At 38.2% G+C, this 26777-nt stretch overlaps 1 protein-coding gene across 2 annotated transcripts in view; it reads right to left on the bottom strand.

Moving 5' to 3' along the window:
* AFG1L (AFG1 like ATPase) overlaps positions 1-26777 on the bottom strand; it is a 200802-nt gene that overhangs the window by 36472 nt on the left and 137553 nt on the right. For both annotated transcript variants that reach the window (XM_006931927.5, XR_006598149.1), the window contains exon 9: positions 22811-22893. In XM_006931927.5, the coding sequence (XP_006931989.3) occupies positions 22811-22893 (83 nt within the window). The remainder of the gene's footprint in view (positions 1-22810; positions 22894-26777) is intronic.

The following is a 26777-nucleotide window of genomic DNA, read 5'->3' as shown; positions in this document are numbered from 1 at the left end:
GACAAATTATTTTTTCTTTAGATTAAGTTTAAACAAAACTAAACTCATTCCTTCCCTGAGATAATTATCAGGTAGCAGGCATTTAACACACCAGCACCTAATTCTTCAACTGTTCTCCAGCAAATGCTTTTAAGACGCCATTTGCATTTTGTTATGTTATTATTCAGTTATTATAAAGGATATGGAATTGTCACATTCCATGTAATAACCATTCCACCTGAAAGCATCTTAAAAACATCATCTGCAACGGTTAACTTTGCAGGGGAAATGCTATTTGACTTAAGTAAGGCCTTGTATGACATCTGAGTAGGGTAGTATTAAAATAATAAAATGGCACTACAGAAAGTGATTATAGAGACAAAAAAACAACTTTAAAGGTAGAAAGAAATCACACAAGCCAATGTAAATGTCAACACCCACACCAAGCACATGTATGTTTAGATGGGTTTGCCAACATTATTCTTGAGAATTCATTTAGAATTGTCTCCACCTTGTAATGGGCGTAAACACAACAACTGTTGGAGAAGCCAAAGCACTTTTTAAGGGATATAGAGAAGGAGCAAAGCCAGACACCAAGGATATCTGCTGGCTTGTAGAAAGTTAACTTCTCCTTAGGATAGGCATGTTACCCAACAGAAGGGGAGAGATGAATTTTGAAAAATAACCAAGGCAGAACACGGTTACATTTCGAAAAGCATATTTGGTCAATAAATAATTGCTTGCAAATTTCATCAGTGGTGATTTCTGTTTTACTCTGCGCTCTAATATACTGTAACATTAGGGGCGCCTGGGTGGCGCAGTCGGTTAAGCGTCTGACTTCAGCCAGGTCACGATCTCGCGGTCCGTGAGTTCGAGCCCCACGTCAGGCTCTGGGCTGATGGCTCAGAGCCTGGAGCCTGTTTCCGATTCTGTGTCTCCCTCTCTCTCTGCCCCTCCCCTGTTCATGCTCTGTCTCTCTCTGTCCCAAAAATAAATAAACGTTGAAAAAAATAATAATAATATACTGTAACATTAAAATGAGGTTCACAAGACTTTAGCCAGGCCACATCTTCTACATCATCTATGAAATTACTATGCATGATTTCACTATAAATGAAATGGCACACTGTGTGTGAAATGTGAAATGTATATCATGTGAAATGATACAATTATTTTTATTATAGCAGTATCTTACAAAAACTCTATTATCATAAAAAGTTACTCAGAAATTATAACATGCAAAATAAAATTTTTTACTGCTGTAGTGGCCTAAAAATAAATGTTCACAAAAGTAGTTCGTGTAATGTACAATTGAATAGACGGTTTTCCATCTAAGCCAATTTGTACTTGACCTCAGGGAGTGAGTTCTATTGACTGGCTGAAGGACAGGAACCTCAGCTTCATATTGTCTTAAAAACAGGAGGGGCTGGTATGCCTTTTTGGTTCTATTAGATGTATCTATGTGGACACAAAAAAAATGAGGATGATATGAAAGAAATCCTTACCAGAAATAAACTTATTCATAATTCCTTAACAGATAATTTATAAGAAAACCTTAGTCTTCACCCTCAACCAGACCAGATTTCCCTACTTAAAAGGATGCATCAATCAGAGCTAACTTTTTTTCACGTTTTTATTTATTTTTGAGAGAGAGAGAGAGAGAGAGAGAGAGTGAGTAGAGGAGGGGCAGAGAGGGCGGGGGGACAGAAGATCTGAAGCAGGCTCTGTGCTGACAGCAGAGAGCCCAATGCCAGGCTAGAACTCACAAACCATGAGATCATGACCTAAGCTGAAGTCATACGCTTAACTAACTGAGTCACCCAGGCACCCCAGAACATTTTTTTTTAAGGATTAGAATTAGAGGGATGCCTGGGTGGTTCAGTCAGTTAAGTGTCCAACTCTTGGTTTCTGCTCAGGTCATGATCTCACGGTTGGTGGAATCGAGCCCCATGTTGGGCTCTGCATTGACAGCATAGAGCCTGCTTGAGATTCTCTTTCTCCCTCTCTCTCTGCCCCTCCCCCTGCTTGTGCGCTCTCTCTCTCTCTCTCTCTCAAAATAAATAAATAAACATTAAAAAAAAAGGATGAGAATTAGAAAAGTAAAAAGAGAAATTAAAACCTACCTATCCATATTAGTTTAAGAGATTCAGAGTTTTACTAATTATATAAGTTCATATCTGGTTTAAACATCTTGAATATGCTTTGTAATTCTAGTAAAAAAATTTAGATGATTCTGAACTATTTCAATGTGCCACACAGGGAAGAACAAAAGCTGTATTTATTGAGTAACTATTATGTAACAGCTAATTTACCTATACTACCCCCACCCTGCCATGCATGCAGTATGTGTTATTATCCCATTTTTACAGAGCAGAAAACTGACACTCAGAGAATTAAGTCACTTATCTAAGATCTTAAAACACAAAACTTTACAACAAAGTATTAGAAATAAAATAACAAAGTATTAGAAAACACAGTGGCAATATTTGTGGCATATTATTATCATAATAATAATTAATATAATACCCCAACAGAAAAACTGATAAAGGACCTGAACAGACAAATTGCATTAAAAAATAGCTCAATGGGGTACCTGGGTGGCTTAGTCAGTTGAGCATCCTACTCTTGATTTCAGCTCAGCTCATGATCTCACGGTTTGTGGATTCGAGCCCCGTGTTGGGCTCTGTGGTCGGGCTCTGTGCTGACAGTGTGCCTGCTTGGTATCCTCTCTCTCTGGCTCCCTGCCCCTCCCCCACTCATGCTCACTCACAAGTGCTTGGATACACACCTTCTCTCTCAAAATAAATAAACTTAAAAAAAAAATAGCTCTGTGGGCAAGAAGCCTATGTAAAATCATTCATTCCTATTAGTGATAACAAATGCAAAGTAAAATCATGAGACCTTACTCTTTTATCTAAATTGGCAGAGATAAGAAAAATACTAGAGCAAGCCTAGGTAAGGGGAAAACGGACCCTCTTCATTTACTGCTGGGAGGAGTATAAAACTGGTACAAGAGTTCAGGGCAACCAGATAATACGTAATAAAAACATTAAAAACATGCAAACCATATCACATGGCTATTTCACTCATAAGAATTTCACCTATGGAAATAATAATGGTTAACAACTATAAGGTTGTCCATTGTGACACCGCTAACATCAAAACAGTGAAAACAAATAAACAAAGAAACTAATGTCCCACAATGAGGAATACACTCACACAATGAAATATTACGCAGTGTTTGAGTACAACTTTTTCCTCTTGTCCTGAAACTGCAATTAAGGTCCAAAGATGATGGCTAGAAGTGCTTAGTGCCCCCAAGTGTCTAAAGAGAACCACCAATGTGCCACCAACGACTGGATCCAGACTCCTGCCCCCAGGGTTAAATAATGAAGAGAATCAGCCCTACTCCAAATGCTACCGTCTCTTCACCACACCACAGCATCTTTATAAGGAAGGGAAACGGGATCAGGAGTCATTGGTCTTTGTGTCTAGTATTTGTGATAAGACCCTTTTTCCTCCCTTCTTTCCCTTAGGACTTTTTCTCCTGGTTGGCTTCTAGTTTCATAGCATTGTGGTCAGAAAAGATGCATGGTATAGCTTCAATCTTTTTGAATTTTTTTTTTAAAATTTTTTTTCAACGTTTATTTATTTTTGGGACAGAGAGAGACAGAGCATGAACGGGGGAGGGGCAGAGAGAGAGGGAGACACAGAATTGGAAACAGGCTCCAGGCTCTGAGCCATCAGCCCAGAGCCTGACGCGGGACTCGAACTCACGGACCGCGAGATCGTGACCTGGCTGAAGTCGGACGCTTAACCGACTGCGCCACCCAGGCGCCCCTCTTTTTGAATTTTTCGAGGCTGGTTTTGTGGCCTAACGGGATCTATTCTGGAGAATGTTCCACATGCACTTGAAAGAATGTGTGTTCTGCTGTTTTAAGATGGAATGTTCCAAATATATCTGTTAAATTCATCTGGTCCAGTGTGACATTCAAAGCCACTGTTTCCTTGTTGATTTTGTTTAGATGATTGTCCATTGCTGTAAGTGCCTTCTCCTTAGGAAAGAAGAGGATGATTTACCTTCTCTCAAAGACAAGTGATGGGGGGGAAGGTTCTCTACAACAATCACTTGGAAAGATTAGGGTAGCCTGAAAGAAGAAAAATCTGGCATTGTTTGTTTGTTTGTTTGTTTGGATGAGTAGGACCTTGGTAGATTGAGGAATCAGAAGGTGGGAGATGGAGTGCTAAGCTAATAGGAAGCAAGCCAATTCTCACTAAAAACTCTCCAAAGGTTCAGCACTACTAGATATACTTGAAGATATCAGTCAGGCTGGAAACAGGGGCACTGTTGGAAAATAAGACAAAGACAGTTCTTTAGACTCCCTGCCTTTACCTGGATAGCAAGATTCCTCTACCTCCTCCATTCCAGCTGAAACTGGTAAGTTTAGCATCTGGGTCCGTTTTAACAACAAAGAAAGGGGGAGAGACACCATACTGAAATCCTACATATTAAATAGCAAAACCAACAGTTCCTCCCTCTACAGCATCCAGAACCCTACCAGCCAAATTTCCACCCTAGGAAGTAGAAAGATTGGAGGAAACGCTCTGGAGGGAAATGAATAGTCAAAAGAAAGACTTGTAAGATAGTGACATCGGGAATTCTTCCATGGAAAAACCTGACTTGCCACCTTGTCTACCACCGTCCAGTGAGGCATACCAATCAATAACACCTTATCCATAATCAGCTTTTTAATGCTTCAATCTTAAGTGTGAATGGACAACCAAGTATTTCTAGGCATTTAAGGAAAACTTCTAAGATAGAAAATAAAGACCAAAATAAAGAAATAGAAAGAAGGATATTGGAGGAAACAAAGAAAAATACACTCTAATACACCTAGAGAGAAGAAGATATTATATCCATAGAATAAAGAAGGATGCTGTAAACGGAAAGAACAATTAGCGCATATAAAAGAGTTCTAAATAGGACTGTTAAATAAAAAGTTCAGGAAAAGAATTAGAAGAAAAAGGTTGAAGTAATCTTCCAGAAAACTGAACAAAAGGAGAAAAACAAAACAGGAGACAGAGGAAAAAATAAAAGAATTAGAAAATAAATCCAGAAGGTCCAATATCTAACCAGAAGAAGCTCCAAAACTTATGGAGAAAAAAAAGAAGCAGCACTGAAAAAATAAAAATAAAATTTCCTAGAACTGAAGAACATGCTTGTCTAAGTTGAAAGAGTCCAGGGGCACCTGGGTTGCTCAGTTGGTTGAACATCTGACTTTGGCTCAGGTCATGATCTCACTGTTCGTGAGTTTGAGTCCCTAACCCTTTACTGCTGTCAACTCAGAGCTTGCTTTGGATCCTCTGCCCTCTCTCTCTCTCTCTCAAAAATAAACATTAAAAAAAAAAAAAAAGTCCTGTGAACACCGAGCACAAAGAATGGGGGAAAAGGCTCCATTCCAAGGCATATTACCATGAAACTTCAGAAACCAGGAATACAAAAAGAATATTCCAAAAACTTCAAAAGAAAAAAACAGTTTAAATATAAAAGGTCAAGAAACTGATTTGTATCAATTCCCATCAAACTTTGCAACTATAATAAGGGAAGCACAAAGATAATAGTATGCCATCTAAAATTTTCTAAAGGGAAATTATTGCCAAACTATCCATGCCCAGTCAAATTATTAATCAAGCAAAATAAAGATATTTTTGGACAGGTGATTTCTCAAAAAATCCATTTCCCACGCAGCCTTCTTTGTAAGATAGTAGAGGGTGTGCTCTCAGAAAAGCGAGAAGAGTTCTTGGTGCAGTAGAACCAAATAAGCACTTCCCCCAGTGACCCTCCTGCCCATAGCAGCTATAAACTCTAGACAAAAGAGAAAATAGGTAATCTGAAAGCACTGGACAGTGAACAGAAGCAGGCAGATTCTGGAAAGAACGACACTTGGGAAAAGGGAAAAACATGGGGTGAGTTACCCATTTTACAACTTTCAGACTGAAGGCAGTAAAGTTAGGACTGCTCAGGGCAACTAAAACTCCAAAGAAAACCTGCAGTCCTTCTGACATGGAGAACCAGAGGAGAGTTGACGATAACCACACAGGTGGAAAATCAGGGGCCATCCCCGCAAAAAAGTGTTTCCGATTCCTGAAATCGTAAGTTATTCTGTATTCATCACAATATCTTATGCATTTTCAAAAAATGTGTGTCCATAATAATAAACAGTGAATCATTTTTCTGTACAGGGTTTTACTAAAAGCTTTAGCAGTTTCCTGTAAAAAAATGGCATAAAAATAAATTCATGACTTATCATGATTACAATATACTATGACATTTTTAGATATTTATACAGATTTACGTACATTTATATATTATATATATTATGCTGTATATTTCACCAACATAAAAATGATCTCTACTGGATATGCACTTTTGATAGTAGAAAATATTAAAAGGAAACAACACAGGGGCACCTGCGTGGCTCAGTCGGTTGAGCATTCGACTTCAGCTCAGATCATGATCTCAGGGCTGGTGAGTTTGAGCCCCGCGTTGGGCTCTGTGCTGACAGCTCAGAGCCGGGAACGTGCTTCGGATTCTGTCTCCCTCTCTCTTTCTCCCTCTCTCTGCCTCTTTCTGCTCATGCTCTGTCTCTTTCCCTCTCAAAAATAAACATTTAAAAATTTTTTAAAAAAGGAAACAACACAAAATACAAAATAAAATTATTTTAAAAGTATCTCTAATATTTAATAGGTAAAAGATTTTTTTTAATTGAAGGTTTTTAAAACACATAGCATTAATCAGCCTCTCTGATAGATCTGCTCTTTGCTGGTTGACAAATATTCCAGACAAAGGAAAATGCCATTTTGCACTGATATTGATCAAATCATTATGAGCGTATCCTAAATTATTTTCAAGTTGGGTGTTAGGGTACCTATTGCTTTACATAAACTCATTTCCTTTATTAACATGTGTCTAGCTTCATTCATTCAATTTATCTACTTAAAAGCCCTATCCCCAAACACAGTCCCACTGGGGGTTAGGATTCACCCATGGATTTGGGGAGGACACAATCCAGTCCTGAACAATGCGCATTTGTGTAGCTTACAGTTCAGGACAACCATGAACAGCGCTATGTGAACATGCTAGCATGCGCCTTTTGGTAAACTTACGTGTACATGTCTGTTGGTTGTATAACTAGAATTGCTGCTCATAGGACATACCAATGTTCAGCTTGGTAAATATTGCCAGACACTTTTCCAAAATGGTTATGGCAGTTTACTCTCTTACGGGCACATACAGAAAGTTCTACTTGTTCCTCATCCTTGCCTACACTTGGTTTTTTTTTTTTCCCATCTCTTCCATTGTAGTTGATTTTAGTGGACATGAATGATTTTAATGTAAGTTGCCTCAAATTATTTTTGGAAGTGGGTGGGGTTTAAAATACAAATATAATTAATCCAGTAGTTAATCCAGAAGCATTTGCTTAGTAAAATGTCATTATGATATACATAAAATTTAAAAACCATTCTTAAGGGGTGCCTGGGTGGCTCAGTTGATTGAGAGTCTGACTCTTGATTTCGGCTCACGTCATGATCCCAGGGTCACGGGATGGAGCCCTGTGTCAGGCTCCATGCTGAGTGTGGAGCCTGCTTAAGATTCTGTCTGTCTGTCTGTCTGTCTGTCTGTCTGTCTCCCTCCCTCCCTTCCTCTCTCCCTATCCACCATTCACACTCTTTCTCTCTGAAATTAAAAAACAACAATTATTTTTAAAAACACTAAGATCTCTTGACTTTTTTAAGTAGGAAATTTCAAGAACATAACATTATTATAAAATTTCCCACCAGAAAAAATGACTTTAACCTCAAAATAGGAAAAGAAAGGTACGTATAATGGAGAAAAACTGGAGTAATGGGAATGAGTCTATGACTCCATCTTACCTAACAATCTATCCTCAAAAATACAACCATGCCTGTGAAGCTCCAACGAAGGAACAGGATCAGACAGTTTTCAAAAAATTAAGTGTTTGGGACACAAGACCTAATGTTGGCAATAGGTATATTCAGAAAACAAATGTACAAAAACTACTCAAGGATCTACGTTATACATAACTACAAACAGTGATTAAAGTCAGACCTAAGTTACAAACATAATTAAAAGATATTCTACCCTAACCAGTCAAATTGGAAGAAGGTATAATACCTGGTAGTCAACAGCAGTTGCATGGAAAAGCTGCAGCCTAAAGATAGCACTAAATTAAATGATTTTTTTCAGCGTAAAAGGGAAGCTAAATTCAGAGTTTTCTTTCAGGGCTACAAGAGTATCATGTCACATAGCAAGGAAGAAAACTTTCTCTTCAGCTTCGTGTAGTTCAATTTTAACCACAAAGTGCCATGTCTTAGGAAAGAGTGACGGGTTGGGGCACCTGGGTGGCTTAGTAGGTTAAGCATCTGACTCTTGATTTTGGCTCAGGTCATGATTTCACAGTTCATGAGTTCAAGTTCTGCATCAGGTTCTGTGCTGACAGTGCGGAGCCTGCTTGAGACTCATTCTCTCTCTCTCTCTCTCTCTCTCTCTCTCTCTCCCTCTCCCTCTCCCTCTCCCTCTCCCTCTCCCTCTCCCTCTCTTTCTCTCTCTCCCTCTCTGCCACTCCCCTGCTCATGTTGTCTCTCTATGTCAAAATAAATAAAAACTTAATAAATAAATAAATAAACAAATAAATAAAAGAGTGACTTGAGTAGCAAGAAAATGATCAGGAGAAAATGCAGAAATTAAGCTCAGGTGCTATGAATTGTATCCCTCTGGTAAAACAGACACATAAGCTCCTACAACAGAGTAGGGATAAAGAATTTAAGTGACTTCCTTCAATTCTAGGTAATTGCCCCACCAGTGGGATGCTACTGTATGCCAGCGTTTGGGACAAATAGGATGCAAAACAGAAAATTTGCCCACAGATGATCAAAAGTCAGAGAATTAAAGTCATTTCTGAAGAAAAAGCAAAGTCATCCTTTTCAGATGATTTGGGGGGGGGGGTGTGTGTGGAGTGTACACAGGGCCCAGGCAGAGCCCAGACTATTTTTCCTTTGTTCTATAACGCCCTGGTAAAATCCACCCATTTCATTGCTTCTGTCACTTTTTGTTAAGCGTGGAAACTGCAGTGGAGGGGCAGGTTTCTACTTTGTGCTAAGTAGTACTGCTGTGTCTTTAAGTCAGAAAAGCCCTGGAATCGACCACTGTTTCGTTGCCAGAAAATCTGGCATGAACTCCTACAGGAAACCTGTGAGTACAGTACCCTGGATTAAAAGCCTGATTGCTTTGGAAGTATGAGAACCATGATTTATTTTTCCATATTAAATTAGTAAACAGAAAGGAAAGTAATCAGTCATTCCAATTTTAAGAAAATTTCTATAGCGGAAATCAGGCATTCAACAAAAAACTTGGAGAAATAGAACATGTCAAAAAAGACCTTATTATTGCTGGATCATTTGAAATTCTCAACTAAAATTCCAAAAGAAGTGGAGGTTTCTAGAAGAGGGTCACACATGAATTTAAATGGAAATTAATTTCTTCAAGAACCTCCCACTTCATTAGGATTGACTCAGAGGAACAGAATGCTACCCACACTTTGCCCCTTTATCCCCTTTTTAAAATCAACAGCTTGTTAGGGTATCAACAAGTAGAATAGAGTTGGCTTTCCTTGGTCCCTCTCTCTCCATGTTCTCTATTCCAGAGAGCCAAAGTTGATTCAACGAGGGAGAAATTTCCCCTTCCTCTTAGAGTTCTTGTGCCAAACTTCCCTGGCAGTGAGCCTTCTCACTCTACTGATTCCTTGTGTATTCATGCTGTACAGCTCTTTGTGCTCTTACCAAACATAATCTGGGGCTGGAGGCAGGTCTAAGATTAAGTTGGTTTATATTTGCCTTAATATAAAACAGACTTGGTTGCATTTCAAATCCTGTAGGTTTGTTTTACATAACGGAATCAGTTGTTAGAATGGATTTTGTCCTAGTATTTATCTTCTCAATCACTCAAAGGCTTAATTGACTGTTCAGAGATCCATTTCAATCTCTAAATTTCCCACCATTCTCACTCACCTGGAGAGTAACTTACCTGGTTCCATTAATCTTGACCTGTGTCTAATGCAGAAAGTGGGACCTAGCACCTTTCGCTCTCAAATTCCAGACCTTGACCCCCTCTTCTCAGCCCCAAACTCCATATAAAATTTCTACTAAATCTAAATATTGCATTTCCCCACAAATAAGTCAGTGGTGTAACATGCAGACCTGCAACTTGGTAGATACAATATTTCCTTTTCATAAAATTTAAGAAAAGCTAGAATGACTGAAGATTACAATAATAAATAAATAAAAACGAGGAAGAAGCTAGGGAGCAAAAAGCTCTGACTCCTCTTCAGGAGAAGAAAACGGTCCTATCCATCTGGGAAAGGGAGGACAAGGGAGTTTTAACAGTTAAAAAAGTACACAGCAAGGAACTAAAGACCAAGGACTTTTGCCAGATCAGCTTTCCTAATGTTGAAGACTGACCTTTATACACATGTAATCTATTTGAAGATGAAAGAAAAAAGAATATAAGAATTCTATGGAAATCTAAGAACTTTATTCTGTACTTTTACAGGTATAAGCATACATATAATTTACTCGTGTACACATTGTGTATATAGCTTATTTACACTTTACTAGATGAATACAGCCATATAATTGAATACTTTGTCAGTGTGTTTAGCTGGAAATGGTGGGTCAGCTCTATTCTGGTCCTGTCTGGCCTGCGGAAAATAAACACTGTGATATGCTATTGTCAAATTACCATTCAATAAAAGAATGGAAGATAACAGTTATGCTGAGCTGACTGATGGAATCTGATACTGAAGTCTATACAAGATGAGCTTCTTTTGCTGCTATACCACTTTTTAGGAGGTATTTCAAATATTTCCAAATCTTTGAAATTGTTAATTCAGTACTCCCTAAGTTAATAAAAGATTAATAAATATTCAAGTGCACATCTAAATTATGTCAAAAAGGACAATTTTGTGATTTTAACAGACATAATAGCCTACCGATGTCCTACAGGATATAAAGCAGAAAGTTGTTGTTACTTACTAATATACAATTATAAGTTTATAATGTCACAGAGCCTTACTTATTCATAAAATATCAACAGGGGTTCTTATAAGAAAGATATTGTACATCTACTTTTGAGAACCAACTATATTCTTCCACCATAGAGCACTTTTTCCTACAGGTGGCCTGAGAATACAGACTTATTACCATGATTGGCCTTTTAATCTCAAAACATATAGTAGCATACAATGCTTCATTTTGAATTTGAGACATTTCAGTTTGATGAAACTTTATACTTCTCAGAGATAAATAGTTCTTCACTAAAAGAAATACAAAAAAATAGTGAAAAAAATAAAAGATTAAAATTTACACTAAAAATATTCACTTAATGTAAAAACAGTAAAAGGAAGAACCAACAAACAAAAAAGGCCATGAAACATAAAGTAAAAGAGCAAGTGTAAATCCAACTATATCAATAATACTATAACTTGTGAATGGATTAAACAGTTCAGTTGAAAGGCAGAGACTGCATGAATAAAAAGCAAGATCCAACAATATATTGTCTATATGAGGTATGCTTTAGGTTTCAATATGCAACTAGGTTGAAAGTAAAAACACAAGAAAAAAAAAAAAACGTTATCAACACCAAGAGCAACCACTACTAACATTAGACAACACAGACTTTATTTTTTTATTTTTGTTTTAACGTTTATTTATTTTTGAGACAGAGAGAGACAGAGCATGAACGGGGGAGGGGCAGAGAGAGAGGGAGACACAGAATCGGAAGCAGGCTCCAGGCTCTTAGCCTTCAGCCCAGAGCCTGATGCAGGGCTCGAACTCACGGACCGTGAGATTGTGACCTGAGCTGAAGTCGGACGCTTAACTGACTGAGCCACCCAGGCGCCCCCAGACAACACAGACTTTAAAACAAAAAATGTGATTTGAGATTAAAAGGGAATTTCATAATGATAAACTTCAATACATAAGGATAAATATAACAATTATAAACATATGCACCTAACAACTGAGCCCCAAAATATATGAGGCAAAAACTGACATAAGTGAAGGGAGAAATAGACAGTGTAGCATAATAGTTGGGAGACTTGAATATCCAACTTTTTTTTCAACCTTTTAATTAAGATTTATTTTTAAGTAATCGCTACACCCAATGTGGGGCTTGAACTTACAACCCCAATATCAAGAGTCACATGATGTACAGAGTGGGCCAGCCTGGCGCTCCCAACTTTCAATAAGAATACAACAATTAAGCAGAAGATCAAAGGAAATATAAAACTTAGAATACAACTGGGGTGCCTAGGTGGCTCAGTCAGTTAAGCGTCCAACTTTGGCCTAGGTCATCATCTTGCAGTTTGTGAGTTCGAGCCCCGTGTTAGGCTCTGTGGTGACAGTTCAGAGCCTGGACCCTGCTTCAGATTCAGTGTGTGTCTCTCTCTCTGTCCCTCCCCTGTTCATTCTCTCTCTCTCTCTCTCTCTCTCTCTCTCTCTCTCTCTCTCTCTCAAAAATAAACATAAAAAAAAGAAAAACTTAGAATACAATATACACTAACTAAACCTAACATACATCTATACAAACAATCCACTCAATTACAGCAGAATACACATTATTCTCAAGTGTATATGGCACATTCTGAAGGAAAGATCATATCCTAGGCCATAAAGCAAGCCTTAATAATTAAAAAAAGGTTAAATTAGGGGCGCCTGGGTGGCCCAGTCAGTTAAATGTCAGACTTCAGCTCAGGTCACAATCTCACGGTTCATGGGTTTGAGCCCTGCATCAGGCTCTGTGCTGACAGCTCAGAGCCTGGAGCCTGCTTTCCATTCTGTGTGTGTCTCTCTCTCTGCCCCTCCCCTTCTCACACTCTGTCTCTCTCTCATGGAAATAAACATTTTAAAAAATGTTTTAATTAGAAAAAAGAGATTAGGGGCGCCTGGGTGGCTCAGTCGGTTGAGCGTCCGACTTCGGCTCAGGTCACGATCTCACGGTTCGTGAGTTCGAGCCCCGCGTCAGGCTCTGGGCTGATGGCTCAGAGCCTGGAGCCTGCTTCCGATTCTGTGTCTCCCTCTCTCTCTGCCCCTCCCCCATTCATGCTCTGTCTCTCTCTGTCTCAAAAATAAATAAACATTAAAAAAAATTAAAAAAAAAAAAGAAAAAAGAGATTAAATTATATGAAGTATGTTTTTCAATCACAATGGAGTAAATTGGAAATAACAGAAAGGTATTTTGGAATCACAAATATATGAAAATTAAACTGTACACTCCTAAATGAAACAAGTGGGGAAAAGAAACAGAAATCAAAAAGAAATTAGAAAATACTTTGGGGGCGCCTGGGTGGCTCAGTTGGTTAAGTGTCTGACTTACTCTAAACTCTGAAGCAACCACAAAAAAAAAAAAAAAACAAGCTAATATAAGATATAAAATGGAATCTTAAAAATAAAACAAGTCAGAAAAAGAGGTAAATGGGAAGAACAGAAAAAAATAAATGGCATATTTAAACCCAACCATAGCAATAATCACATTAAATGTAAATGATTTAAACAACCTCATTAAAGAAAGAGAATGTCAGGGCACCTGTGTGGCTCAGTCAAGCATGTGACTCTCGGTTTTGGTTCAGATCATGATCTCACAGGTTTGTGAGATCAAACCCCACATTGGGCTCTGCACTGACAGCATGGAGCCTGCTTGGGATTCTCTCTCTCTCTCTCTCTCTCTCTCTCTCTCTCTCTCTCTCTCCCCCTCTCTCTCTCTCTCCCTCTCTGCCCCTGCCCCACTTGTGCTCTCTCTTTCTCAAAAATAAACATTAAAAAAAAAAAGAAAGAGAATGTCAGATTACATAAAAAATAAATTCCCTACCATGTATTGCTTACAAGAAACCATTTTAAGTATAATGAGACAGACAGGTTGCAAGACAAGGATGGGAAAAGACAGATCACATAAATGCTAATTTTAAAAAGCTGAAGTGGCTACACTGATACTAAGCATAGACTTCAGAGCAAGATTTATAGAATAGGCAATCAACTGCTGGTGGGAATGCAAACTGGTGCAGCCACTCTGGACAACAGTATGGAGTTTCCTCAAAAAGGTAAAAATAGAACTACCCTATGACCCAGTAATTGCATTACTAGGTATTTATCCAAAGGATACAGGAGTGTTGATTTGAAGGGGCATATGCACCCCAGTGTTTATAGTAGCACTATCAACAATAGCCAAAGTACAAAAAGAGCCCAAATGTCCATAGACTAATGAATGGATAAATACCTACACACACACACACACACACACATACACACACACACACACACACTGGAATATTACTCAGCAATCAAAAAGACTGAAATCTTGCCATTTGCAACAATGTGGATGGAACTAGAGTGTAATATGCTAAGCGAAATAAATCAGAGAAAGACAAACATAAGATTTCACTCATATGTGGAATTTAAGAAACAAAACAGATGACCATGGGGGAAGGGAAGCAAAAACAAGATTAAAAAAAGACAGGGAGGCAAACTATAAGAGACTCTTAAATACAGAGAACAAATCGAGGGTTGCTGGTGGGGTGTTGTGTGAGAGGATGGGATAGGATAAATGGACGAGAGGCATTAAGGGGGGCACTTGTTGGGATGAGCACTGGGTGTTAAATGTAAGCGATGAATCACTAAATTCTATTCCTGAAATCATAGTTACATATATGTTAACTAACTTGGATTTAAAAAAATCCTAATGTTATCATCTTTGTGGATGTTATATTAAGTATATGTTACAGTAACTACTTTAATTGCTCTTACTGCTTTTTAAAATTAATAAATTAAAAAACATAAGTCAAAAAGAAACAAAAAACAAAACAAAAAAGAATTAGTTAGAATGGAGCACCAAATGTTGTATGAAGTGTTGAATCACTATATTATACACCTGAAACTAATATTACACTGTATGTTAACTGTAATTTAAGTAAAAACTTTAAAAAAATAAAAAGAAAGGGGAAGGAGAAAAACAAAGAAAAGAAAAGGCAATCAACATATGTATAGAAAAATCATCAAATGTTTGAAAGCTAAACAACACATTTTAAAACAATCCATGGGTCAAAGAATAAATCACAAGGGAAAACAGGACATACTGAAATGTATGACATGCAATTAATATAGTACTCAGAAGAAAATTTATAGCATTAAAATGCTATATAAAAAGAGCAGGGGGGGGCGCCTGGGTGGCGCAGTCGGTTAAGCGTCCGACTTCAGCCAGGTCACGATCTCGCGGTCCGTGAGCTCGAGCCCCGCGTCAGGCTCTGGGCTGATGGCTCAGAGCCTGGAGCCTGTTTCCGATTCTGTGTCTCCCTCTCTCTCTGCCCCTCCCCCGTTCATGCTCTGTCTCTCTCTGTCCCAAAAATAAATAAACGTTGAAAAAAAAATTTTTTTAAAGAGCAGGGGGTGCCTGGGTGGCTCAGTTGGTTAAGCAGTCAACTCTTGATTTTGGTTCTGGTCATGATCTCCAGGTTCATAAGATGAAGCCCTCCATAAGGCTCCACGCTGACAGTGTGGAGCCTGCTTAGGATTCTTTCTCCCTCTCTCTCCGTCCCTCTCCCGTTCATGCGCATATGCACACTCTCTCTCACTCTCAAAATAAATAATAAAAAACTGAAAAAAAGGACAAAGTTTTAAAATCAAGGACTTAAATTTCTATCTTTAAAAACTAGAAAAAGAAAAGCAAATTAAATCCAAACTAAGCAGAATAAAATTAATAATAAAGAGAAGTGCCAAAATCAATGAAATAGAAAACAGAAAGCAATGGAGAAAATCAATATAACAAAAGCTGTTTCTTTAGAATCAAAAGAATTAATAAAATTCCTGCTAGTATGATCAGAAAAGATAAGATTCTGTATCTTTTTAAAAAAAAACTTTATAATGGAAAATTTCACACATATACACATATAGAGAGAGTAGTATAATAAACTCAACATAAACAATCACCCACTCAACTCATAGCCAATGTTGTTTCATCTAAACCACTTCCCTCCCATAATTCTCTCACCTTGGATTATTCTGAAGCAAATCCCACACATTGTATTATTCTATCTGTAAATATTTTAGTTCATGAATATGATGACCTCATAAGTGTATAAACCGATATGTTCTGTGTTATCATGCTACAAAGGAATAAAGTTTAATCTGTAAACATCAAAAATGTCCCAACCATCTTCTTCCCTTCCCCAGGCTTAAGGATTAGCCACATCAACAATCTTAACCCCATGAAGGTAGTTTCTCTAACTGCCAGAGGGAGAAATTCTGTTCCTTACCCTTTAAGGAACAGATTTCGGGAAGGCCTAGTGTCTGGTCTTGATGAAAGATTAGAAACTGAGCTTTGATTCACACTGATTGACAGTGAACATTCAGGCATATCCTGGAGTTTGCACTTGGTCGCTGTACCTGGTGAGCAGCTTTGTACAATAGCCAGAGTCTCCACAACAGTCAGGATTCACCAGGAGGGTGTAAGCCTCCCTTCTCCCCCACCCCCCCCCCACCTACCAACCCAAGAATGACAAAGGTGACCTGATGGGATCTTTGTCCTTGTCAGCTACTGGGCCCTCACGTGTCAGAAAAACTTACAACTTCAAATGAGAATATGCTATGTCATCCTCTGTTTTTGTGCAACTATCACCACGTGGATATGTTTCTGTAGCCTTTGCCACTAAACAAATGTTATATTCTTGAACTATGTAGTGTTTTCCCTTCAATACTATCAATACTCCATTGTGACACCATGAAAACTAGTGTCGGAAGTAGGAATAATATGAATGTAGAAGACTCTAAAAGACACGTGAAGAGTATTCAGGGAACTAAAGGGAAAAGAATACAGTGGGCCCATATCTGGCACTGGACTATAAAAACTTACAGATGATGAGAGAAAAACTGTTTCAAAGAGAGATGTACACAGCCTGCTATTGGGACTCTGGGCAGTCAGGTACATGAAACTGAAACAAATTACCGTCTAAAAGGAAAGGAGCTAGACTTAACAGTTTTTACATTGCTTCTATTGGCAGATGTTTTAGAGGGTCTTCAGTGGGAATTGGAACAGGAAATGACTGGGTTGGTACTCTAACCTGGTAAGAAAAACTAAGACTGACACTGTAAATTCCAATGTCCGGGACAGAGACACCTGGAATGGTAATGATGGGGAATGAGGAGAAGGTCCCAGGATGTCCTAGAGACCGTGAAGTAGAAGGTGGCAACTTCCCAGACAGAAGAGAGCTCTCTGCCAAAATTGTAGGCATGAAAAGATATGACAACAGAGCTAAGAAATGTTTTCAGTTTTCACTGATCTGGTTCTCTCAGTTGAGGGAAGAATGTGTGTAGGGACTATCACAGGCAAGAAATATGAAGTTTTTAATCGCAGGGAAGTATGTTTTAACATGTGTGAGCATCAGTCTTTGTTTTCACAGACCCTTCTCCCTCAAACAGAGCTGTAACCTTAAAGCTGTGTGGTTTGGGGTGGCAAACTCTTTTTTTTTTTTTAATGTTCAAAATATATTCTCAAAAATTATTTTCTATTTGGGATAAATATTTCCCAAGCGGGAGATTAAGAGTACTTGAGTCATGAAATGTCTATTGGTAAAAGAAGAAACTTCTTTTCGAAATAAGTTCAAAAGAAAGATAAATACATGTACTATATTAAGCCAGGTAAAAAATATGTGAATATTTGGGCTTTGCCTAAAAGTTGTAACATATTTTTCATCATTTCAATATGATCCATAGCTCCCATAAACATGAAAGTGAGATGGTTTTGAGACAATTTAATTAAAATATTAAATAAGTGAATAATGTGGTTAGCTATAATTTCTAGAAGTAGTGGATGATTTGGTGGATAGGAGCCAAAAGAAATGAAGGGAGAAAGCCTACCTTCTTTAAGGTTAAAAGTCTGGTTAATGTCCCCTATTGGGAGGAACGGTCCTCCACGGGTCTCTCACTCACCTGTACATTTTGCTAAGCACACCAAGAATGCGAGGCCCTGAACATTTCTCAAGGTTGTGTTTGGCACGAGAAACCTTAAGAAATGAGGCAATGTCTCCCTTGACACAAAAAACAGGCTTGCTTACTTCTGGTTATAACATGGTAGGTTCTCCAAGCTCAGAGTTCCTCTACTATAATACAGTTCACTGCCTAAACAGGTATTTATCTGGGCCCTTGGCAAAATTCCCCATGCTCCCCACAATGGGACTACAGGGCAAGGAGGGCACTAACCAACACACAACATGCTCTCTATGACAAGGGCAGTAAAATCCTTTGTCTCTGAACCGGCCTCTAGTATCTTCTGTCAGCATCCACGAAACCATACCAGGCAAACGTATTAGCCGTTAAGTAGGATAAAATCAAATTCCAGACCCGTTACTTTCTCCCCACCCCTTTTGGTTCAGTTTAGAGTCTTCTACTGAGGCCATGGCCTCTGTGCTGGGGGTGGGGTGTTTGTACGTGAGTGTGACAAAGATATGATGTTTGAATAGGAACCCACTCGCCACTCCCAACCCTAGTTTCTTCAACAGACTTAGAAAAAAGAATCTATACTACTCAGTTCCTGAGTGAAAAAAGCAAAAGAGAGAAAGAATGAGGGAGTCGAACATGATCTGACCTTCTCTAGCCATGAAAAACCGTTGACTCCTCACAGAAGTGACAGCAAAATAGCCTGGGGCAGCATCCCATGTACCCCTCGGCAGTGGTGTTTCCTGTCTGAAAAGAGATGCTCGTTGCATATAAAAAATGATAACCTCACTGTCGCTAGCTCCTAAGCAGAGAGCTAATCTGAAGCACTAAAATTCTCTGGAAGGCATGGGATAGGGCCACCCTTGGTAAATACCAGGCAGTTCAAAAACATTACTGGCCTAAGCCCCCACCCAAATACAAACAGGAAGCCCAATGCTTAGTCGGCCTGTTTGGATTTTGGCAGACCATATTCCACACATGGGATTCCTATTGAGCCCAATCCACCAAGTAACCAGGAAGAGAATGGCTTTGTGCTCATCTCTGGGGTAAGCATGCAATTCTCACACAATGAAAACTTGGGACAACCACAGGTGTTTTAATTTCTGCAAAAGTTCATATATCTGGACTCAGCTTCCTATCATTTGTAACTTGCTAAATTTAAAGTTTCTGAGTTTATTTTATAGAAGATTAAAAACTTCTTTGGATGGGTCCAAAACATCTGGAACTTATTTATAAAGGTACTGGAAGATTTCTACATTTAATGTGATATAAAACTACAACTGAAATAGATTACATACAAACACATAATGTCTTACAGGAATTAGTTCTTGTGTAACCCAGACAATATTATGAACCATAAAAAGTGTTCCATGTCAGGGGTGCCTGGGGGGCTCAGTCCGTTAAGCATCTGACTCTTGGTTTCAGCTCAGGTCATGATCTCATGGTTCGTGACTTTGAGCCCCACGACGGGATCTGTGCTGACAGAGCGGGGTCTGCTTGGTATTTTGTCTCCCCCTCTCTCTCTCTGCCCCTCCCCTGATTGTTCTCTATATTTCTATCAAAATAAATAAAAAATAAACTTAAAAACATATATATTAAAAAGTGTTCCATGTCAACTTTTGGGATAGTTTTTAAAATCTCTGGTAATTCTTGGTATTATGTGGATTGTGTTTGTTTGAGGACATTCTGAATCAGCTTTTTGAAAGTTAGACTAATAAAATACTAAATTAATGAATATTTCTATTCAATTAAAAATTATATATAGGATTTTGCTTGTATGAAATTCTGAGACAGTGCTTGGTGTTCCCCTGGAGGGAAGCTAGAATTCTGTTTTTCTTTTTAGGCAGTTGGGGGGCCAGTGAGATTGACAGAGGAGGAGTCTGAACTTGCATATATAGGAATGAGTACCAGATGTTCAGAGAGGGTAATAAAGAGAAACACATGCTATAATAGGACAATATATAGCATGGTACATTAAAAACCTGCTATGTGGGAACTAATTTGGATGTAAATTTTAAAAAATTAAAAATAAAATTAAAAAATAAGGAAAGAAAGAAAGAAAGAAAGAAAGAAAGAAAGAAAGAAAGAAAGAAAGAAAAAGAAAGAAAGAAAGAAAGAAAAGAATTAAAAAAATAAAATAAAAAAAACCCTGTTATGTGGGAAATTAATAAGTTTCCCTATAAGAACAACATCAAAAGTGGGACGCCTGGGTGGCTCAGGTGGTTGAACATCCGACTTTGGCTCAGGTCATGATCTCACAGCTTATGGGTTCGAGTCCCATGTCAGGCTCTGTGTTGACAGGCTCAGAGCCTAGAGCTTGCTTCGGATTCTGTGTCTCCCTCTCTCTCTGCCCTTTCCCCACTCATGCTCTCTCTGTCTCTCAAAAATAAACATTTAAAAAAAATGTTTTTAATTAAAAGCAAAAAGGAACAAGATCAAAAGAAACCTAATTAAATCAGAAATGTTAACATGACCCTAGGAAATTTTCTTTTACTCTGTCATGAAAGAAGTACTACATAAGGGCTCATGTGAAACAATATAAATTACATTCCCAGCACCCTGTCTTGGTATCAAATATTATTCTCCCACTTCTGGGATGATTTTAATTCCTGATTCTCCTCAGGAACACATATCTGCCTCACCCTCTGAGTGAGGTGTGCCTCTAGACTCTTTATTTTTGGTTATCAGATTATGGTGAAGTCCTTTTGATAATAAATGCATGAACAAAATCTACCTTCCCTGAGGATTAAATGAATTTATATATTTTTAAGAAAGTTGATCCAGAGTTTCATTCCTGGACTCTGAGACATTGTTAGATATTGTTTTCTTCCAATGTATGTTTTAAGTACAAACCTGAATTTCATTGTGTTAAAACTGTATTTCATCAGGAAAAGGAAGAGGCAGCCTTAGAGAGAAGGTCAGAGAGAAAATGGCCACACTCCAAATAAAACCAGCTTTCCACCTCCTGTCAATTCCACCAAGACCTCTCTAGCATAAACAAATTTCATGATTTAGACTCTTACCTAAGGAATTCCCCATTAGGAAAATGCTTTAATTCTTCCACATAAGGATACATTTTGTAGGAAAACAGGGAACAAGGATTACCTCCTTTGAAAAAGAATGCAGAGAATAATACGATACTAATTTCTAAGTACCACACAATCTGGAATATCACGAAATAGATAGCAAGGAACTAGGGAAAGATTGCAAATATCAGAAAAATTTAAAAACCAGAAAACACAAACATGAAAGAAACAGAGGGGGGAAAAAGGTCCAAGTTAAAGCAGAAAAAAAAGTGCTGTTAAGAATTTTTAAAAATTATAAAGTACTTTAAAGACAAAGTACTTAAGGGCACATGAAGAACCTCCTATAATAATCATCAGAATCTGAATAATAAACTGAAATAGTTCCCCTTAGTACACTGTAAAGTATGCAATTTTAATTATGTGATTTTTCCAGCTAATTTCTACTTCAAAAACAGTAAAGTACTTCTGCTTACAAGGTGGCAGAGACAAGAACTTTTCTGAACCTCTCATATACACATTGTCATCAAAATTTAAATGAAGAGAAACATGCCTTTGAGTTAAATCACAATTAGCCCTCAGACAGATCTGTTTTTTGAAAACCCACTGTGTGCCAAACACTGGTGGCCTGCACTAAACAACAGTTTATGTTTGTAAAGCAGTTGTCCCTTGTCGGGTTCTCACAAATGACATTTTAAAACCAAGTATTTGTGGGGCGCCTGGGTGGCTCAGTCGGTTAAGCGTCCGACTTCAGCTCAGGTCATGATCTCAGAGTCTGTGGGTTCAAGCCCCGCGTCGGGCTCTGTGCTGACAGCTCAGAGCCTGGATCCTGCTTCGGATTCTGTGTCTCCCTCTCTCTCTGACCCTCCCCCGTTCATTCTCTGTCTCTCTCTGTCTCAAAAATAAACATTAAAAAAAAAAAAAAAAAACAAGTATTTGTGGGGCACCTGGGTGGCTCAGTCGGTTAAGCGTCCGACTTCGGCTCAGGTCAAGATCTCACAGTTCATGAGTTCGAGCCCGGCGTCGGGCTCTAGTGCTAACAGCTCAGAGCCTGGACCTGCTTCACATTTTGTGTCTCCCTCTCTCTCTCTGCCCCTTCCCTGCTCATGCTGTGTCTCTCTCTGTCTCAAAAATAAATAAACATTAAAAAAATTAAAAAATAATAATAATAAAAATAAAACCAAGTATTTGTTTCCCAGCATTAATAGCACATGCTGAATGCATCTATTATTATAAATTGCCCCTACTCAGGAAAGTCTTAGTTTTCAAAAGATAAAATATATCCTGATTTTACTTGTGTATATATGTTTTACATAGTTGTGCATGGAAGTCAATCAACAATGATAAATACAAACAGATTGTCCAACAAAATAAAACAACAATTTTTGGGGAAAAGAAATGGCACATTTGTCAGGAGATATCCACAAATAATTAATTACTTTCACACAATAAAGATGTTCTCTTAATACCAGAGTCTCATAAGAGGATTCTCATTACTTCCTAACCATCTGTCATCACTCCTCCCCAAAAAACTAATTAGGGTTTCATCCAATCACACATTATAAATCATGCAAATGTGGATGGCAAAAAACACAGTTTAAAGAAGTTAACATTATAACATTTTCTATTTTAAAAATCACAGGCTTCAGAACTAGCCTTTCAGGCTTTAATAATTACCCTGCTTATTTTTCTCATCTTTTCCTGATTATTAGATAATAAATTTAGAAAATTGAACTTAAGAAACTTACAGATAGTAGAGTTTTCCTGCAGCAGGAAGTTCCCTTTTCCGGTAATCTATCCCAGAATCTAGCTGGACAGTCTTACAGTATTCCTACAATCCAAACACATAAATATCTTCTTAAACAAGTGGTGCCTTAGAATTATGATCTCTCTGCTATCCTTTTCCTTTCTTAAAATTTTTAAAATTTTTCCTCAATAAAACAATGAGTTTAGGACAAAACAATATAAGTCATGGAAGATTCATAAAAGTTGAATATTAAGTATATATCAAGCCCCCAAAAAATCAGTTCAAGAAAGTTAAGATTTGCAGCATGCCTTTCTGAAAGTTTGCTAAAACAGTGCTATCCGCAAACTCCCCACATAACTGCATTCCATTAAAAAAAATTAATTTTTTAATTAAAAGTTTTTTTATAATTTTATTTTTTTTAATTTAAAAAATTTGTTTAGGTTATTTATTTTTGATACAGAGAGAGCATGCGCACAAGTTGGGAAGGGGCAGAGAGAGAAGAGAGGGAGACACAGAATCTGAAGCCGGTTCCAGGCTCTGAGCTGTCAGCACAGTGCCCAACGTGGGGCTTGAACTCATGGATCATGACCTTAGCTGAAATCAGACACTTGACCGACTGAGCCACCCAGGCGCCCCTCATTAAAAATTTTTAAATCCCAACTTCTGTTACCAGGAAATAAGGAGCTACAGGCTATCAAAAAGAATAACTCATGGGTCTCCAGCACCACAAAGGGAGAGAGTTGGGCCAGAACATTAGTATCCACAATTTAAAGCAAATGATCATATTAAAGTGATGCTGTATGTATACCTGACCTTCACTTCCAAATGACTGCCACTGCCCTTGTCCCTTATTAGTCCCCTTTCCAGTCATCAATGTCATTAGAGTGCTTTCCAGTAGATACCTTCCTTCACCCTGAGTCCCATTCTTCTATTCTCCCTATTCTTTCCTCTCCATTACCCCAGGTTGCAAATGTGCATGGAAACTCATCACACACACACACACACACACACACACACACACACACACACACACCCTGAAACTCCTACTCTAGAAGCTTATGAACTTTTGCTACACCTATCTTGGTCAACTGGCTTTCTTTTAAGGGGGAAGAGGGGACAAATATATATTTTATACACACACACACACACACACACACACACACACACACACACACTCCAGTAGAACAATGGTGAGCAAGGGTTTTCAGAACAAATCAAGAAACATTTACACGTTGAACTTTTTGTTTTCATCCAAAATGAAAACTGCTCTATGAAAATTCATGAGGAAAAAATCATATTTTAACAACTTCATTACTTTTACTAGTGAAAAACTGCTTTTTGGGGGCCAAGGTAATTGTGGCAAACTGTATTTTCCAAAGATGGCTGCAACTGTCTCTCCATCCCAAAATATTGGGATGTTGATATTCCAACCATCAAGAAGTAGGGGGTATGCTCCCTGTCCCCTGAATCTTGTGACTACGATAAGATGATGCTATGCGATAATATCTGATGTGACCTTCAAGGCAGCTTCTTCCTTGTTAGCTGGGACACTTGCTCTGGAACCCTGACCTGCTAGGTAAGCATCAAACTACCTGAAGGCAAGCATGCCAGAGAGAGCTTATAGCAGCCCATACAGAGACGTGACCTGGAGAGACCCTGAGAGGACAGGAAGACAGAGGTGTCTGATCCAGCTGTTCAGTTGTTGTCACTATGGTACTAAAGGAGCCAGAATTGCCAGCTGAGCTTTTCTCAAATCCCTGATCCACAGAAACCAGGAAAGATAATGAAGCAATATTATCTTAAGCCTCTAGGTTTTTCAGTCATTAGTTACACAGCAGTAGATAATCACAACAGTCATATCTGGGCATGCTGGAAATGTAGCAACATTCTTCTCTGAAATTGCATCCTGGGTTGAACTGCTATCCAAGAGCTGAGGGCTGTTTATCATCAGCACTATAGGCAAGAGATTGTACACAGTGGTAATGAGAATACATTTCTCCTCCTCCTATGCTGCAGCTGCTAAGTGGCTCAAGAGAGTAAGATAGGGTAATCAACAATCCCCCTGGGACTGAGGGGCTTCTGCAAGACTGATAGGCTTTTCTGGATGCAGGACTTTGGGTGCTAACACCAGGACAGTCCTGGTCACCTTAGGAATAACCCAGAAATCTGAGCTAGAAGGCTGGAGTATTTTGATTTATATGTCAGCAATTGTGAGTTTGTTTAGGGATTATTTTATGTCCACAAGAAGAAGGTATTCCCCTGGGGAAGTCTTCAAAGCTGAGCTTTTGAACTCTACCTGTGGCGAACAAGCCCTGACCCTAACAAAGTCATACCACCCTACAATGCTAGACTCATGCAGCCAGTTGGCCTCCCCACACAGACATCCCTAACTTGCCATTCCAAGTTGCTCAAATCCACTCCCCAGGTCTCACTCTCAGGACTCAAGCCCCATAACCCACCTAACCAGAAAGGAATATGGTATTGTCAAATACATGGACTCTCCTCTTGCCTCAGATGGCTTCTCAACTTTGAGTAATGTGCTAAACTTGGGAAAACAGGCACTTCCTCTCCTTGCCCATCCTGCAATTGTGGGGGTTCAGCCATCCAGTACAAAAAGGAGACAACTTGTTTAGGTAGCACTTCATTCTCTGTCTCTCTGAAGGAAATCTGTCCAGGTTTTCATAAGCCACCTGTAGTGCAGGCAATATAATAAATAGTACTGCAATGTGTTCATGTGAGTATATTTACCGAGGTTCTCTATTTCTTTTAAACCACAATTTATCTTCCATGACCCAATACTCCTAATTTAGCCAAAATTTTCCTTCTTTTTTTTTTTCTATTAAAAAAATAAGGACTAATGGAAGTTACACAAGCTTCAATTTCTCTTTCTGGGTAACTAACTTCTCTCTCATATGAGTGATTAAGCCCTACCGAATGATTGCATTTGTACATTCACTAATCACCACCGAGGAATACCTAATCAGCAGCAAAAGAACTACAACCAAAGCCCTTAGATTTTAGCTCTTAATTGTCTGACAAATACTAACACTCCGTTTATATTTTTAAAGAAAAATAAGCCTCAAATTTTCAGATTTTATTCACTTAAGCTAAGTTCTTCAAAACACTTTGCAGAAGGAGGGTGAAAGCTAAGCAGTTTCCCTGTTAGTGAATCTAGTCAAAAGGGCAAGATCTAATTTCCTAATTTCCAGGGATATTTATAAGACCTGTGACCTCTTATCACCATCCATTTGAAATGAATAAAATTAATCAGCTACCAAAAGAAATTTATTTTAAAATAGTTTGTATATTTACATATACAAAGGACAAATACAATTATACAATCTAAAAATGCAATTAGGAAATTTGGAGAGGAAGTAGAGGGAGGTTAACATACCCATGGGAGCATGTGCATGAGTGAAAGGCCTTGACTTTGCAAAGAAAAATGTACTACTCAAAAAACCATATTCTAGCGGTTTGCATTTTCCTCAAGAGCTATTGTGTATATTTTTAGCAACTGCAAATAATACCATCAGAAAAATAGGCATCCCGCAAAATAACTTTATAAAGCTACTACTGTGGCTTTTCCCTTCCAAATTGGCACAAAAGAACAATAAACATTGTGGAGAAAAGCCTTAAAAACCACAATATATCAACCTCATAAGCAAAAATTGAAATAATAAAGATTTGCCCACCTTAAATACTCTTTACTGTAAAAGTAATATTGCTTATTATGGAAAATTTGGGAAAAGAGTAAAACCATATAAGTCAAAGTTTTACGTCTTATCTAAGTGATTATATTAAATAGAAAGTTAAAAGATACATATTATTGAAGTTTTTCTTGACAATATTGGACTGATTGGCTTTATAAATTTTTAATAAGTAAGAATAAGTAAGTAATACAAGAAAAAATGGCTGAGGCCTTTCTACTTCCAGGAATAACTAAGATCTGTTTTTTTACTTAAGGCTTT

This window comes from Felis catus, chromosome B2, assembly GCF_018350175.1.
Source record: "Felis catus isolate Fca126 chromosome B2, F.catus_Fca126_mat1.0, whole genome shotgun sequence".
Classification (NCBI taxonomy): Eukaryota; Metazoa; Chordata; class Mammalia; order Carnivora; family Felidae; genus Felis; species Felis catus.
The sequence above is the reverse complement of the archived record's forward strand: the minus strand, read 5'-3'. Positions and strand labels throughout refer to the sequence as shown.